Source organism: Lepidochelys kempii, chromosome 2 (assembly GCF_965140285.1).
Source record: "Lepidochelys kempii isolate rLepKem1 chromosome 2, rLepKem1.hap1, whole genome shotgun sequence".
NCBI classification, from domain to species: Eukaryota; Metazoa; Chordata; order Testudines; family Cheloniidae; genus Lepidochelys; species Lepidochelys kempii.
The window spans coordinates 224,332,725-224,351,206 of NC_136381.1; the positions used below are offsets into that span (position 1 = coordinate 224,332,725).

At 40.4% G+C, this 18,482-nt stretch overlaps 1 protein-coding gene across 10 annotated transcripts in view; it reads right to left on the reverse strand.

Annotated features, from left to right (window-relative positions):
• The window catches only part of VPS50 (VPS50 subunit of EARP/GARPII complex), a 203,241-nt gene that overhangs the window by 92,553 nt on the left and 92,206 nt on the right, over positions 1 to 18,482 (reverse strand). For 9 of the 10 annotated variants that reach the window (XR_012157551.2, XM_073333942.2, XM_073333941.2 and 6 more), the window contains 4 exons: positions 18,255 to 18,349; positions 17,712 to 17,810; positions 11,269 to 11,359; positions 9,660 to 9,836 (listed from right to left, as the gene is read on the reverse strand). Coding sequence is in view for 9 of the 10 variants with exons in the window: in XM_073333942.2 (XP_073190043.2) it covers positions 9,660 to 9,836; positions 11,269 to 11,359; positions 17,712 to 17,810; positions 18,255 to 18,349 (462 nt within the window). In the remaining variant the exon portion in view is untranslated. The remainder of the gene's footprint in view (positions 1 to 9,659; positions 9,837 to 11,268; positions 11,360 to 17,711; positions 17,811 to 18,254; positions 18,350 to 18,482) is intronic. The other variant, XM_073333944.2, reaches the window with a different exon arrangement.

Genomic DNA, 18,482 nt, shown 5'->3' on the forward strand with positions numbered 1-18,482 from the left:
GCTGCGAAGGGGGCATCATCATCATCACCACCACCATCACCGGAACACCCCATGCTCCCCAATCCCATCATGGAAACTGGGGCAATGGGTTGAACTGGGCCTCCACACTCTCCGGCAACCAGGAAGGAGCGGTCAATGCCTGGGTCTGCGGGCTGGTCGTGCCTACCGGTGAGCACTGACCAGGCATAAGCAACCGGTGGCTATACCAGGGAGATCGGCATCGGGGGAATGGCGCTGTGGAGACCGGTAACACGGTGCCGGTGACCAAGACCGATGTCTAGATGCAGACTGGTAAGAAGGCGAACAGCGTCGCTCATAATATGGGGAGCGTTGACCCCACACTGGGGAATAATGTCTTGGCATCTGGGAGGAGAGTTTGGGTGATCAGCGGCGTGGTTGAAACCTGCAATGGGATTGCTTCTCTGGTGACAGATGGCACTTCCCCACGTCCAGAGGGGTCTTAATGGCTGGCTCTCGGGGAGCCTTAGCCTGGTCCTGCAGCACCACAGACGTCATAAGAACAGGTGGAGAGCTGCGCTCTCTGCGAGCCTGGGCTTGGGATGATGACAGTGCAGGCAGGGTGGTGGGTTCCATACCACTCACCAGAATCAGCGATGGACCTTTAAGAGGGCTAAGAGCCCCAGCCGCAGAGGCACACTCATGCTCTTTCGGAGAAGGCTGGCGGACAGGCCTGGTCCTTCTGTCAGATGACTCCAGGGCCTTCTTGCTCGGCGCCGGCGAGTGCTTCTTTGCCTTCTTCTTTGGCACTGACAAATGGTGCTGAGAGGAGCCGGGTGCTGGCGGCACACTGCGCACAGAGGCCCAAGTACTCAGTGAGGCCTGTGTAGAGGGCTCAGAAGCCGGGCGGAGAGTGGATTCCATCAGGAGGACCCTGAGGCAAATGTCCCTCTCCTTCTGGGTGTGAGGCCAAAAGTTCTTACAGATCCAGCAACGCTCCTTGATGTGTGACTCACAGGCACAGGCCTGCCACAGACCGAGCAGGGCTTAAACCAGGAGCTCAGGGCATGCCCCACTTGGGGTGAAGTCCCCACTGGGACCTTAACTATCAGCTAACTATGCACTTAACAACTACTTAACACTAACTAGAATCGAACAAAGGCCTGAAGGCACAAAGTCCAATGGAAGAAACTGCTAGCTCTTGACAAGCAAGAGAGGCACTCTGACTGACCACCATGGGCGGAAAGAAGGAACTGAGGGGGCGTGGGCCGGCAGTGCCTGATATACCGCGGCATGAGTGCAGCACTCTAGAGGGCACTACAGCTGGCCCTACGGGGACCACTAAGGCAAAAATCTTCAATGGCCATGCAGGTGGGCATGCACACACTTAGAATGGAATTGACATGAGCTCGCACTCGAAGAAGAACGGATCCAGAATAGGTTAATAACCGTTTTTTCTCCTTCAAGTGAATGCACAGGTCCATTCCACTCCAGCTGACTCACAAACAGTTCAATCCAGAAATGGGTTTCAGAGTCTACCTGAAAAACTACTTGTCCAAAAGTGGCATCATTTCTGGAATGCTAAGATACAGTACAATGAGTAGTAAAGGAATCTACTGACCACCAAGCTAGAGCTCTAAAAAGGTCTGTTATAGTTACTTAAGCCAAAAAAACTGCAGAAACTGTTTGAGATCCTGTAGAGTGAGTACATTGGCATTGTCATAGCAGAGATGTGTACAGGACAAAATCCAGGATGAAATCCTCTGCATGAAGACTGGAAGCCTTTCATCCTGTCCACAACTGACATAAGCAGCTGGGAAGACAATCTAAAACACTAGTCCTGTCCAATTAAAAAAGCCAGCACCCTTCCAACATCCTAAGCATGGAGCATCTTCTCATCCTTATGAGAATGGGGCTTAAGAAAGAAAGTCAGTAAGCATGGCTTGATTGAGGTGGAATTCTGATACTAATTTAGTCAGGAATTTCGTAAGTGGAGATAATACCTTCTCCTTATAAAAAAAAGGAATAAAAAGGGTCAGCTTCCAATGTTCGTAACTCCGTCACTCTTCTCACAGAGGTAATAGTTACCAAAAATAGATGCAGTAAAGAGACGCAGCCATTGGTTCAAAGAGTCGAGCCATGAACATTGTTAGCACCAGATTTAAGTCCCAGGAAGGAATGGGCTCCATGACATGGGGCTATAACCTGCCCAGACTCTTTAAGAATCTAACAGACGTAAGATCAGAAAATACTGAGTGGCCTGCAATTTCTGGATGGAAAGCAGCAATAGCTACCATGTGAACTCTGATGGAACTAATCTATAGGGCTTCTTATTTCAGGTGGAACAGAGAGAGTCCTCAATAGGTTGAACAGAAATCAGGACTGGCAAAACACTCCTCTCTGCATTGACCACAAGGAGAATCACTTCCACTTCAACAGGTGGAGTGTTTTGCACATTCCCCAAGCACTCCATCTCTTGAGGTGTTAACCATGGACCATCCAGGCTGTAAAATGGAGAGTGGCTCGGTCGGGACATAGCATATGATTGGAGTTAGGATCTGTAGGTAGCATCAAAAGTCCTGGTAGAGAAGCTCAGCAGACTGGAGAACCAATGCTAGCAAGACCAAGCCAGAGCTGTAAGGATCATGTTCTCATGTTCCAACTTCTGAATACCAGGAAGGAAAGAGTCTTTGAGATTGGTGATACAAAACTTCCAAAGATGTATCGCCTCTTGACAAAGACCGATTCCCACCCCCCCACCCCGGTTCATGCAGAACTCCACAGTGTTGTCTGTGAAGACTTGTAGATTGTTGCCCTTGATATGAAGGAGAAAAGCTCAACAGACCAGATGAATAGCCAACAATTCCCGCACATTTACGTTGCGTGCGATATCTTGGTAAAAACACAGCCCTTCAGTTTGTAGGTTTCCTAGACGAACACCCCAATTTAAAAAAATGTCCATAACTGGAGTCAACGTGCACAAGGGAGGTGTGAAGGGAACTCCCATACACATTGGCTGGATCCATCCACCAGACCAAAGAGGCTCCTTTGGTCTGGTGGACACTCCTGCAGACACTCAAATCAGCATTACCAAGGGATGACAATCCACTGGAATCCACGGGGAATCCACTGACTTTAACCAGCTTTGCAACTCTCGGAGACAAAGCCTGGTATGCCAAACCACACACAGGAAAGAAGCCATGTGCCCTAGTAGTCTGAGGCAGTTTCTTACCATTCTAAGTGACTTTGAGGTTTCAACTGAAACATGTAATGTTGTCTGGAATTTGGCTAGAGGTAGGAATGCCCTGGCTGCTGTAGAACCCAGAACTGGCCCTATAAATTCAGTTCTCTGATCAGCAGAGAAGACTGACTTGTCCTCATTGGTCAAGAAACCCAGAATACTGAAGAGGGATCGGATCCCGAATAGACTGACTTCTACTTAGGGTTTGGATTGACCTTGTACCAGCCAGTCATCTAAGTTAGGGCACACTAGTACTCCTGTTTTCTTTAAAAATACAGCTACCACCAATCATGTATTTTGTAAATACTCATAGGGCAGCAGGCAAGACAAAGGCCTAGACTGATAATGGGTGTTGTTGACCAGAAATCTTAGGAATCTTCTGTGGCTTTGATGGATAGCCATATGGAAATATGCATCCTTCAAGACGAGGGCAGTGTACCAGTCTCTGGGGAAGGGAATGATACCATTTTTACGTATTTGTTCCAATTTCACAGGTCTAGGATGGTTCTGAGACTTCCTTTCACCTTTAGAATCAAGAAGTATCATGAATAGAAACCCTTCACTCAATGGAGAGGGGGAACCTCTTCTATAGCTCCCAAACAGAGAAGATACTGCAATTCTTGGAGATGGAAATCCTCGTGAGAATGGGTCCTGAAGGACAGGGAAGGGAATTGGAGGGTCAGAGAATGGAGGAAATAAACTGCAGTGTTCAAATAAACTACTTTTCCTCAGTACTTAGGACCTATTGAGCTGTAGTAATATAGGACTATGGGCACAGGAAATGGGATAACATGTTGGGAAACAATTGGGCAGAGAGAAATGTTACATCACAAACTGGTATTCTATTCCCGACAAGACAGTCACTTACCAGGACAAATTTCTTGCAGCCAGCACAAGACTTAAAACTCAGAGACCGAGGCATACCCTGGTACTGGGTGTCAGTACCCTGTGAATAAGAGGGAACCAACTCTGCAAGAAACAACACTACATTACACTAATCTAGCACTAACAAATAGCACTAATTTAATTATTTATAGAAAGGAAGATAACTTCCCTGCAAAGGGAGAAACCTGCAGTCGCAAGCCAATGCACTTGACTACCGATTATGGGTGGTAAGAAGAAAGTGGGGGAAGGCAGCTCCACCCTTATACTATCATTCAGAAGCACAAGGTGCCTAAGGGCACACACACACACCACACCGATGGGTAGCACTAAGGGAAAAATCTCCAACTCTGGAGCCTGGATGCGCACACACTTGCAGTGGAATGGACACATGCAATCACTTGAAGAAGAAGCTGGGTTCAATTTCTAACTCTGTTACAGATTTCCTACGTTACTCTGGGCAAATCCCTTGATCTGCCCTGTGCCCCAGGTTCCCATCTGTAAAAAATGGGGATGGGACTTACCTACTTCACAGGGGTGTTTCAAAGATAAACTCCATTAACAATTATGAGGCACTTAGATATTACGGTGATGAGAGTTATATAAGTGCCTAGACAGATAGATAGGTGTAATACACAGAGTAATTGAACATATTGATCTACTTGTTCAGCACAATTCCTTAGTTTCACAGAAATTACTTTTAACACAGAAGCAATCAGCTATCTAATTTCCAAGGTGCCAAGCTTCAGTGCTGTATGGAATAACACTTTCATAGAATGTACTGCTAACAGTGTTCTGTGATGGGTACAAATATAGGAAGCCACTACCAAAGATTTTTCTGCAAAGGAAAGAAAATAAGATCTCTCTGCATAAATGACTGTAAACTTTGGTTTGCATAGACACCAATGATAAATTATATTAATTTGAAAAACACTTTAATTCTACAAACTAATCTGAAGTTTCATAATTAATACCACATTTAAGGTTAATGAAACTGTTTATAGTAAGAATGGCCTATGTTTATCACAAGAACAAAAAACACATAAATCATGTCCTCGGTATTCCATTCTTCCCACACTGAACATTCTGTCCTGCTAGTGTCAAAGAAAAGCCAAAATCAATTACAGTTCTTCAGCAGGCAGAGATTCTGTTTTATCATTTCATGACATATTTAGGTTTCACTGTAATGCAGAACACTTCACGCTGGCACACAAATATTAAAAACAGGACAACACAGCCAGCCTTGTAAACTCACAGTAGTGTGTCACCCTACAAAACAGAACATAATTCAAGATTAGAATATGGAAACCACAACATGGGCTACAGAAAGGCTGTCTTTGCTGCATAAGTAACGTATTAGCCCACTGCTAATACATATGATCAAGACGCCCTCCAGTGACTGATTACAGCAAAAATACAGCCCACTACAGTTGAACAGATGAAGAACTCCTTTAGCTCAACAGGTAGAGGCATGTGCTTTTTGATGCTAAAATTCCTGGAGATCAATCCCCAGTCAAGACCTGGAGTCTGTAACTAATTCTGGCTAAGGTGTGTCACACATCCAAAGGGGGAGGTATTTATTTAATGGTGAGGACATGTTGATTATTCTTCATCCAGCATCAGCTTTGGATGGAAATGAATATCATATCCACTTTTTGTAGTGGACAATACTGCACGATAGAAGCAAAAAAGGTAATTTTAATGGGATGGAATGCAGGGATCTCTAAAAACCTAACTGAAAAGTGGGAAATTCAAAAATGATAAAACAACAATACTTCTACACAGCGATTTGTCTGTGGAATTATTGCCACGTCATGTCACTAAAGCCATTTCGCAAAATTCAGAGGAAATGGATGATTATATGTTTAACAATATATTCCAGAGTTATAGCTAATGCAAAAATAATTAAAATGTTTTGGAGGGATATGAAAACCTCATGCTTCAGGGCTTAAGCCAATCTCTAACTATATAAAATGGTTTGAAGAGATTTGGGGGAGGGGGGCAAAAGTATCTCACACCTACTTTGAGGTTTCCTGAACTTTTCCTGAACAACTAGCATGTGGTGTTGGCTACTGTCAGAGAGACAGGATGAACCAGCGGTCTGATCCATTAAGCAATTCCTATGTCAGGGATTATACAGCTATAAGCCTATACAGCTTGCCAGAGATCGGAGAAGAAATGTTTTAGGAAGCTCAATTTCTTGTATTTTACCGAACACAGAAGCATGTTGTATGATTACATTTTTCTAATGTAGTCAAATTAGCTCAGTCTTGCAGTAGGATTCATTCACTCAGAAAATGTAAATGATTCTCCATCCTGTATTTGATTTATGGGTACACAAAGAGTTAAGAGAAGGTTCAGTGGTCACACTGTACACCATACGAAAATGTCATCTTCAAGAATCATCACCCTCTCTCACTATCCAATTTTTAACCACATGCTAAGATAACAAGAAGGAGAAGCTGAGTATAGATGAAGTTGGTTAAATTTGATAGGCCTAGAAATGGAAGGAAGCAGATTCTGAAGTGTGGGAAATCACAAAAGGAAAAGAAGCAGATCAGCTTATTTTTCATTTGAATTTAGTTTTCTGACTTCACAAAGCATACAGGCTGGAAAGGAAAACATTAGAAAAGCTGAAGTCAGAGCCAAAGGCAGCTCTGACACCCCCAAAGTTTACATCTTTGGGTCCGGAGAAAAGGGGTGGAAGGGAGAAAAATACAGAGATGGTAAACAAACCGTATACATTTTCACTTGCTCAGATGTTGACACTTGTAATTTGTGGACAATCCATTTTGTAATAAGAAAGGAAACATCAGACTTCACACCTTGGCTTGTATTTTGTTCCAAGAAATACCTGGTTTTGAGATTTTGTTCGGTCTTTAAAGTAGATAAAATTAGCATCTTTAAAAACTATTTAACCCCTTTCTAAAATGCTAAAAAAGAAATATACCTGTAAGAAATTCAAGACATGCCTAGCTTTACACTATCTTTAATGGCATCAGTCCCATGCCCATCACAAGGGTGCCACATATTCTGTGGTTGTGGAATTTGCCACAGAATCCAACCCTCAACATAAAACTGTGATCCAGAATTAAAGTTTTCTTTTTTAAAAAATTATACTTCTAACCCTTTTGGGGTATGTCTTCAATGCACAGTTAACCTGGGTCATTGGTAGGATCTTACCAAAATTCACAGCCATGAAAAACACATAACCGAGTGTGAAACCTGGTCTCGCCCGTGAAATCTGTTCTTCCCCATAAAATCTGGTAGTTTGTGTACTTTTACCCTATGCTATAGGCAGTGTTTCTCAAACGGTGGGTCCCGACCCAAAAGGGGATTGCAATGCTATTGGGGGGGGTGGGGTTCATGGTATTGCCACCCTTACTTCTGTGCTGTCTTCAGAGCTGGGCGCCTGGCCAGCAGCTGCCAGTTTCTAGCTGCCCAGCTCTGAAGTCAGCACAGAAGTATGGGTGACAATACCACGACCCCCCCTACAGTAGCCTTGCGACCCCCTTTTGGGTCAAGACCCCCAGTTTGAGAAACACTGACTGAAGGGCTTTACATGTTTATAGTTTACAGTTTTAAAATACATAGTAATGCTTTGTTATAATATTGTGAAATTTAAGATTTAAATCTCTGAAACCATGAAATTCAAGATTTTTAAAAAGCTACGACTGTGAAATTTATGAAAATGGACCATGAATTGGGTAGGGCATGGTCATTGGCACCCAGGTCTCAGTACCCACATTAGCTTAGCCCAGATGCAAGTGCTGCCACAGAAAAGCTATCCCCATGTTACTGTGTCCTCACTGTTCCTGCACTTGCCCATGTGTGTCTGGGGCATATTCCATGGTTTTGTCTATGGAGACGCTCTAGGATTCTTTCCCAGTCAATTGCCAGACAACTTGTCTGCTTTTGGGGGAAACAGTGGGACAGGCATTGGAGAACTTTCAGCACTTGAGGAATTTTTGCCTGCACCCTCAGTGCAAAGTGGACTTATTTACTAATGTGTTTATACAGTGCATTTGGAAAAATATGCCCTTTTAAAATAAACACTTATTTAACCAACAGATAAAGCAAAAAAATTTGTCTCAAACACCTTAAAAAGATTGTTTTACATTCTGGATAGACCAGATTTATTACGCAGCAGACACTCTGGTCTTTTAGGTAAACAGACAATTAAGATTGAAAACAAAATATAAATCTATCTTATAAACTACAAGAAAATTAAAAATAATCTAGGCCTACTATGTGACTTGCTTTAAAACAATTATAGAATGGTGTGGGAGCTAACAACCAGTTTGAAGTCAGGAAAGAATGTCCAGAGTCCAAGTTTTGGAACAAACTCAGCTGACTTCACAGGTGTTCAGGGGCTGTGAAGGTACATGTGGGAAAAAAAGGGAGAGAGAGAGAACCAGGGCCACGCTGGGCATCTCCTTGTCCTGATGCTCCCACTCCCAGATCCTGCAGGGTGTCTTTTCATCCTGAGGGCTAGCTCTACCACTGGGAATTCCTCCTTTCTCTCCCTCTTGCCCATGTAGCTCAGTAAGGAGATGAGCACTTGGTGATTTGAACCCCTTGTTATTATTCTAATTCCCATAGAAGGAAGGGGTAGGAAGCTCAGCAAATCATGGACAGAATAGATGGCCACCAACATGTGATTCAAGAGAGAATCTGAACAAAGTTCCATTTGGAGACTGGCAACCTGATAACTTAGTTAAATCTTACAGCATGTGCCAGGTTTGTTAAGGCACTGAGAGTGAGTGCAGTAGGACTGCCAGATGGACTTCCTCATGTCATAATAAAAGAGGGGGAAATAATATTTGAGCGAGGAGGAAGTTTGGACAAAGGTTCTAATGAGAAATGTAGGTATGAACTTTCTGCATGCATAACACTATATAAAATGTTTTCTTTTAAATAAACATTTGATTGTATGATTATGATAAAAATCAACAAAAAGATCAATACATTTAAAGTTAATGTTGACTATTATACCAGTAGATCTCAAACTAGCATCCCCATAACATTCAAAAAATAAAAACTACTCAACAAACTACATTCTCCTTTGGAAATCATGGTAAGTTTATGTAAACAAGACAGAAAGAACAATCTGTGAATTATCCGTGGAGATTACTCTCTAACAAGCCAGAGGGAGCTAATCCTTCTAATACTAAAACAAGGCCAAATTTACCACAACCAGGAAATTTAAGTAAATCGCATCTAATTGTCCTGTGATAAATTAGCACTTCTCTGTTTCTGTTCTAAGTGGAACATGGCTTGCTAGTCTGCAGGAACAATTGACTTGGATGGAAAAATATTGATCCACCACAAAGCAAACAGATCTGGCTTTCCACAGGAAGCCCTGCTTTTAACTGCCAATGTCAGAAAGCAGAGTGACCTATTTTAAATAGTAAAATGGCTACTTTTGGTACAATGGAGAAGGCAAAATATTAAAGACAAATGTAGTTGTCAGTCACTGATTCACAAGATAATTGATCCTTCAAATATACTGTGTGTCATGTTCATTTAACGATAATGAGAGCTAGCATGGTTCTTGTATTTATGAAATGCTCCATACCCCATTAGAAGCAAGTACATCTTCTGTCTCATCATCTTTGCTGTTGACCTGAATTTCAAATGGATTTCCTCCATTACAATAGTGCTCAAACAAAGTTATGGTTGCTGAGATTGCTGAAGCAGGCTGCTTACTAGGCGACACAGACGGGGAACGTGACTGCTCCATGAATTTAAATTCCTATTGATAAAAATACAGAATAATTTTTATGCCTAGTAATGTAGTTTAAATATCAATTCATAGCTTACTGTCAATTACCGCTCTGCAACAAGAGTTTACTTCCTATTTAAATACAGCTTTTAGACTGATTTAAGTTAACCTTGAGGTTTGCAATCTCACAGGTTTGTCTTTCTAATTTTAGCAAGTGTGTCTTGCTGCACCATGCAATATACCTCTTGTATTATGGAAGTGTTCATTTTCTAGAAATAAATAGAAACGTTTTTACTAGCGATTAAAAGAGTATTTTCACAAGAGATAGAACAGGACCTAAATCTCAAACTGTACAAATACAGCATTAATTGAAATGTAAAGAATGTATTTCCAAAATTGAAGTGACACTATCAGACTAAAAAAATATTTTAAAGATTATTTTCTTTACCTTTCTTATAAATATTTTAGCTTATTAATATGGAACAAATTTTTAAAATATCCTTAGATCAAGTACATTTCAAAATTTTTGGACTGCTACGCTGCACAATAATATGGGATTTCAACAGACTGGGAGGATGCTCAGAACTTTTGAAAAATCAGACCACTTAATTAAAGTCCTATCTCTAGATATTCATTTCTGAAAATCTTGGCCTAATTTTTTTCTTTTATTTTTTTTGCTGAAAACATCATAATTTATTTTTACTATTCAAAGATTAATCACTAAATTTATATAATCAAATGTAAAGACATAGATCAAAATGTACTGGGCTAACGGGACTTGGAATTTAGTAATTTCTACAAAATTAGATGAATAGTTTCTGGGCTCTCCAACAACTCTTTTGAGTTTCCCTGCCAGTGCATGTGGTTTAACAATCACATTTTTCTATTAAAAATGCTTTTCTTTCCCTTTGTGTTCTGTGAAAGCTCTCTTTCTCTCTTGCTGCATGAATGTATATAGTCAGCTTCCCTGTACAGTCAAACTAGAAAATAGTCTACCATCCCCCGCAACCATGTTCATCCTTAGCAACCTACATGTTATTTGTAGCAACAACTCTAGTCATGTGGCTGTCAGGCAGCACCAAACAGGTAGATATTAAAAAAGCAAATAAAACAGCAATGTTACTATTTACCAACCTCAGCTTAGTCAGAGACCCTGATTCAAGAAAGTACTAAAGCACATGCTCCACTTGCTTTCAGTGGAATTTTACCACATGCTTTAGTACTTTCCTGAATATTTTCTTGAATCAGGCATGTTACCATTTTAGATGCATTTAAATCTGAGGTTTAGAATAGCATACACAGATCCCTAAATAAATATCACTCTAATTTTACTGTACCATTAAAATAACCCGAAAACCAAACAGCAGTTTGCACATCCTATCACATCCCTGACAGCTGGTCTACACATACAAAACAACCTTATTTCAGAAAGAACTTTTGAAAATTGAGTAGCAGTACTTACATGAAGCTGTAAAATACTAAAGCTCGACTTAACAGGACAAAGCTCCCAGGTCTCGTTCTCCAAGAACATTCGCAATTCTTCAAGACGAGTTCTGAAAAACACCACTCTAGATTGTCAGCAAAAATAGTCACAGCTGAACTGTTTTAACATTAGAATGAAAAAGTGCCTTCAATTGAACAAAAATCTTTAAATTATACTTTACAATACAAAGTCATCCTTATTTAGGCTTTGCTATTAATTTCTTTTGCAGAGAAATTCAGATCATCACCTCCCCAAAAACTTGTGGTTCCCTCCAAAATGAGCCCCTGGGAAATCTCCCTTGTAAGTTAACATTGTCTCAGGTTAATTAATAAAAAAGGAACTAATAGCAAGAGGCCAAGATTTGAAGTGCAAGAAAAAAATATCATTTCTAGACCATGACAGAACTTTTAGTTCTCACACTTTATCTCCCTGATTGGTCTCCTGTGAGGGACTTTGTCATAGGCTTTAGGAAAGTCCAACTAATTATAACATGTCCCTTTATCCACTATTTTGTTGGTGAGGTTTTCTGTGACAATAATGGGCTGTTGCATTTTTCACAGGAAGGTTGGCTGGTCCATGTCTCTGAAGGAGCCATTGTTGAGATCAGTTAGCAGCGTACACAATTATTCTTTGCTGGTTTACCACCTGCCAGGCAGGGGACAAACCAGTTTTGCAAGTGTTGGTTCAAATATTTCCAAAGACCTTTCTGAACTTCATCAAATGTGATGAGGTACAATTCAATCAGGGTGACTAATATCAACATTTCTGGGGTAGATTTTTCTGGCTTGGTGAGTTCCTGCAATATTTGGGTTATCTTTTCTGATAAGTAGGTAGAAGGCTTCCTTCCAGCAATCAGTGCTTTGGCCAGGATGAGCTGGTTCGCTATGAAAAATAGTTCTGCCAGTTGTGATTTAGCAACTGTGATGGTAACAAAATAGAAGTTACTGTGGCAGAGGAGTTCTACAGAAATTTTACACTGATGTGTAGCCAATTAGTTCATTTTTATCATCCATTTATCACTGTGTTACATTGTGTTATGGTCAATTCATATGCTATTTCATATAAAATCAATGTGGCATTACAGAAGTATAAGACTGACAAATATTTAGGAATGATTAGTGTATATTAGGTATATAAGTAAAGCCTGGCTGCAATTCAAGGCCTACAGGCTGAGGCCTGTAATATTTTAGCTTAGCGAGACTAGGCCGTAAGCTTAAGAATGCTTGACATGAGTGGGTGACCTAGGAATAACCCTAGGCCAGTAAGGTCACAAGATTACTGTAAAACATGTGCCAATAGGTAATGTTACAGAAAACTAGATTGCAATAAACCACATTGCATTATCCAAGATCACAATACACCTTACTGTAACTTTATGGAATATCCTGTCCTGACTGCAGGATACATGTTGTGCATAGATGCTAATAAGAATAAGAGGAACTAATAAACAACTTATGAAAAATTGGGTACCCCAATATTCATGGGGTATGGAAGTACAGAAAAGGAAAAGAGGATTGAAACCCTCCTGCATATGCATAAGATGTTTGGTGTGGTCATAAAAACAATACACAAGAGGTTTCCTAGTTGTGTAAAAGTCAGAAGACCCCATGGAAAATTCCAGCAGGAACCATCCTTTTTTGATGATCACCTGATGACAGATCCATCTGACCTGAGAATATCTTTGAGGATGTGAGTATGACTACAGTCTTAGTAATTGCATGGGTTTTTGTAGGATTGACATATGCATGGGTAATTGTAACTTTACTTATTCCTTTAATAAAACCTGTAGTACAGTTAAGACTTTGTACTTGTGATTGTGTCTGTGGTCACTATCCTCAGACTTCATTTGTTCCTGGAGTCTCCAAATTTGAGAAAAGCACCAAAGGTAACTTTCACTCTGTGTCCGTTCAGTCTGCTGAACCCATCGTAGTTTATACTAAATTACTACATTCAATCTAAAAAAAAAAAAAAAAAGGCTACAGATGCATGAGGTTGATTCAGTCTGTGCCACTGGCATTCTTCTGATGTAGTTCAGTGAGTCACAGAGATCTTCATGGTTGGAGCAGAAGGCAAGTGCAATGTATTTAACACATTTTGCAAGTGTGAGGATTTATTTTGCCAGATATTGAACTCATTCTCTCAGCTTATAAATAACTACAAAATTGTATATTTTATGACATCCTGTAGAAAAGTACATTAAGAATGCACGGTCACAAAATGTGTTAATTATTTTTAAAAGCCTCTACAATTAATATATAAAAACATTCATGCTTGTACAGTAGCATAATGGATTTTACTCTCTACAGGTGACATGATCAGATACCTTTAGCAATGCCAATACAAAATGTAGCAACCTTTAGCCACTAAAGGGTAACATGAACCTACATCTGTCAAATATTCCATGTAATAAAAAGCATGGGGAAAAAAAAACAGACAATGTGGAAAAACTGAAAAGCAGCACTCTACAGAATTATACGTTTTTTCAGACAAAATATTAAAAGTTCATTCATCACCTAAGTTACATTTCTTCACATGTTTAAACTTTGTTTTAAGCAGGAAGGTAATAAGTTCATTAATGAAGGGCACTATTACAACAATGTAATCAAAAACATTAGTTCACTCTACTTCCTTTGTTAAGTTTTCATCAGCACTCCAGCCTTTCATTTAGCTACAAGCAGAAGCACCTTTAATATTCTCTCTCAGCTAGGTAGCCAGGAACTTTATTTCACTGCTGCCATTTTTATTTTTTTTTAATCACTGAGGGCACATCAATAATTTTTTCCTTAAAAGATACATTATGTTGTCTTGTTCAGAATGTAGCAGTTGGTAAATTATGCACTAGGTTCCAAATTAGGCTGTAAAACATTCATCACATCATTCATTAACAAACTAATTACTGATATAATGAATGATTTTGGCTCAGTAAGATGACCAACATGTGCTTAACTATTATTGCAATTAGCTGTGTCTACTTACACACATTCTGTTCAACCAGAAATAGATTTGGGGTGAAATTTTACAAGGCAGTGAGTACCCACAGCTCCCACTCAGTGTTCCCTCTTATTTTTTAGGTCCATGTGCGGAATGGACACATCACCTTCATATTGGTGCACATAACAAAATTCACATGATGGGGGTAGGGCTTGGAGTGAGGGGAGAGGGCTCAGGGCTGGGGTAGAGGGTTGGGTGCAGGAGGTGAGGGCTCCAGATAAGGGTGAAGGCTCTGGGGTGGGGTCATGGATGAGAGGTTTGGGGTGCGGGAGGGGGCTCAGGGCTGGGTATGAGGGGATTGGGGTGCATGCTGCCCCGGGACCATGATGGGGAGAGAGGACTCCCCCCAGCCCTCTCTCACTGCAGCAGCTCAGGGCCGAAGGAGGGGCTTCTCTCCTCAGCAGCTCCGGTAGACCTGGGCCAGGCCAAGGGAGGGGCTCCGCTCCTCGGCAGCTACAGCAGGTCTGGGCCTGGCTGAGGAAGAAGCTCCTCTCACTGCCTGCCTGTATGGCCCTTGAGAAGTGGCCGTGAAGCTTACAGGGAACGTAGCTCCCATTAACTTCTACTGAAGTCATGAACTATTCTTGTGTTGCACAGCTCTGAAAATCTGAGTTTTAAATTAGAAAAGCTATGAGCAGATGGGTGGGGCACAGGGGAAGTGGTCTGTATGATAAAATCATATTGGAGCTAAAAGGATAAATAGAAAAAATTTTAAATATACAGCCAGATTTTTACCTCATTTTGAAATCTGAAAAAACTCATTGACTCAATGAACTTCAGTAGTTACTCTCGACTTTCACCACCATGCACAAGTTCAGAATCTGACTCAAAAAGAAGGTTTCAATTAAATCTATCTTTATTCTTTGAAAATTTCTGCCATTCCTGCCCAAATAAGCCTTTACAAAAACACCTTCAAAAAATGAATGAATCTTAAGAAGTTCCCTTGTTTGGAGTCTTTCACCATTAAAAGCCCATTCTTGCTTTTTATAAATAAGAAAACTTTTCCCAACAAAATGCTTTGCATACTTAATATGATCTTCAGCTACATGGCCAATTCCTCTCTCTATTCAGTTCTCTGAACCACCTATATGTTTAAAAAAACAAACAAACACACACACCAAGGAAATAGCCTTAAATCAAACTAATAATTTCTCAAGCAGCATTTTTCTGACTTTGCCTACATGTAAATTTAGATTATTATCGATGGAAACATTTTTTCATCAGTTTCTGTGTACGGTGAAATCAATGTTTATTGACATTTACCAATAAAAATAATTCTTCCAAACCTACCTATATGTAACCCGCCAGGAGGCTACATACGTCAAACTACACAATTAATGAGCTGATGAATCATGCTCCTTGAGCAGTTCCAGTCAGTGTAGCTTTTACATACTAATGCATCTAGCTTTTTTCAGTTAAATACACAAGGGAAGCAAAAGCCGCATTTGCTTGGTTTGAACATCCAAAACACTTAAAGCTTTAAATAAATCAGGCTAAATTATGTGCTTGGAACTTATACAGTGGTATTCATCTTCAAAGAGCTTTACAAACATTGTCTAATTATTCTTGACAAAAAAACAGGTAGGTAACCATTATTAAAAATCATCCTTTTCTCAGTGAGATTTTAAAAAACAAAACAAAAAAAAACACACAAGAAGTCAGTGCTAGGAATACATAGTTATCACAAAGCCTTGAACAAGAAGCACAAAAATCCCTATGTTCCAAATCAGCAGAAAATAGTTCATGATTTGCTAAAGCAACAGAATAAGCAAAGGACAAGTTCTCAGCATATACTCTTGCTCTTCCCCACCCCTATATTTTATTCAAACAGAATTGAGAGGGTTTAAAATTTGAGATTTCATAAACCACTATTAAACCTGCTCCTTGCAGAGATGCAATATGTCCTATGGCCAAATTTCATTTAAGAGTGCTTTATGTCTATTTAACTTAAATCAGTGAGGAATCACCCCCATAAGGGGGAGGAGAAGTATTTAACTAAACAAACAGATTTAATTAGATTGGTTGGACTTTTTGGGTAGACAAAGCCTTAAGAAAGGCATCTTAAAATGGCCAAGTGGAGAAGGAAGTTTCAGAAGAGCTTCAAATGGAGGTTTCATGAGGGTTTGAAGCTCCAAAATGAGGTTCCAAAGTAGAAGAGGAGATTTAGGTTGAGACTTAAGGCTGGATGTTACTTTGGAGAAATAGGAGCTATGGCAACTACACAGTCATAGAACCTTGTATCCAGGAAAGGTCCAATACACTCAAGGCTGAGACTTGACCCTGTCAGACAACTGGAAGGGAAATCTTTATTAAAATTGCTGAGAAGATATTCTAGGGCTGACTTTCAGGAGCCTGAAAAGGATCCAAACCACATTCTTGGCACCAGAATTAAGACACTTTCCCATACATTCCTGTCGAAATTTTAAGATTTTATGGATTTTAGTAAAATATCAATTAGTTCTCAGAACATCCATCTGAAGATAAAGTCATCTATTCAGCCTCCAGGCAGAAAGCTTCAGAATGACTGAGTGGGGTGTGGCATGTGCAGAAAAATGCCCTGAACAACAGAAGCCGGATGCCATGTGAAGAAGTCTTGGGAACCAAGGACTTCTGGCAAGAATCATTGTGGCATTTTTCCCCTTCATATCTTCCTGGCTATCTAAGCAATGAAAAACAAGAGCCAGACCACTGGAATGAAAGAAGTGTCTACATTCCAAGCCTGAACACTGGGGAAATCAAAGCAAAATTATGGCAGTTTAACTTTGAAATTAAAAGCCAGCAGGTGTTGAAGCTGACACACATGCTGCCATAAAATTAGGTCAGGTCTGCATGTAATGAGCCAAGGGACATTGGAATGCAATGCAGTTACAGATGGTCAACAAAGGGAAGGCTGCGAATGGGATCCAGGAGTACAAATCTATAAAATTATGAAATTCCTGACAGAAATAAATTGCATAATTATACATTTCAAAGACATTGCCAGAGATGTACGGAGACATGGGTGGATGGGCTCTCATTTTATGGAATGGTATACAAATAAAAATAAAATAAAATAAATACTTTTGCCAGGGAGACCAGGAATAAAGGCCTGCAGCTCTACTAGAGAAAGGGTCAAAAGGAGTCTTAAGGAGCAGCTTTTAGAGGAAGCCTGAGGGGCGACTGAGAAAGCCTAGGCACCACAGGTTCCCTACCTTTCCCCAACCTGCTCATTGCAGAAGTCTCCTCAGTGACTTTAACATGAGTGAGAGATTTTACCTGCAGCAATAGCTGAGTGTTCAGGCCCCTCACCCCCACGCACTAGACAGAAACACGCCCAAGCTGTCCACCTCAGTGAAACCAGGCCACTCATTGCCTCTGGAAACCCAGTTTAAAATGAAAAAAAGGAAAATAAAAGTAATCCGGCCAATCCACCGCACATTTAGTAGCCTTACCTGTGATAATTCTTGAAATAGTTCACACTTTGTTTTCTAATAGATTCTTGCAAAACTTCTGACTTACTGCCACAAAATTCTTCCCCAACTTGCATCAGCCTATTATAACAAGATACATTTTAGAAGTGTTTATCCATTCAATCAGTTTTAACAATACTGGAGTAAACAATTATTACTTGAATGCTATTGTTTCAGCTGGAATTCCCTCTCTCTCTTATAAGCACACATACCATGCTCATCCATCACCAATAGTATTTAAACATCTAACAAACAAAGATCATCACCATGCAACACCAGGCCTACATATGGTCTACTTTCTTCTATTGCATATCATGGCATTTTATAAACACTCAGGGCCAGACAGCCACAAGCAATCCAAGTGTCTGCTTGGGATCCTATGGTCCAATGAAAGCTCTATAGCCCATGACCTGAACACATCTCCCTATACCATTCTCGCTGTCCCCTCTTCTCCCCCAGACCCCCCCACCAAAAAAAAAAAAAAAGCAGATGGAGCAAATGACCTTATTTGCCCCATCAATATACCTGCTAATGATATCTAGTACAAAGATAAAGTCATCATATTTGAAGTTAGACATGTCTGTCCCCAGCAGATACGTTTTCACTTTCAGCTGCACATCCTATAAAACACAAACATTTCAAAGTTAGTATTGAATCCTTATTAAATGTGTGTGCATATTTTGAGTTTTTATTATAGTAGCAGTGACTACTCTGGAGTTAAAAATGAATGACAGTGAGTAATTCATGGTTCAC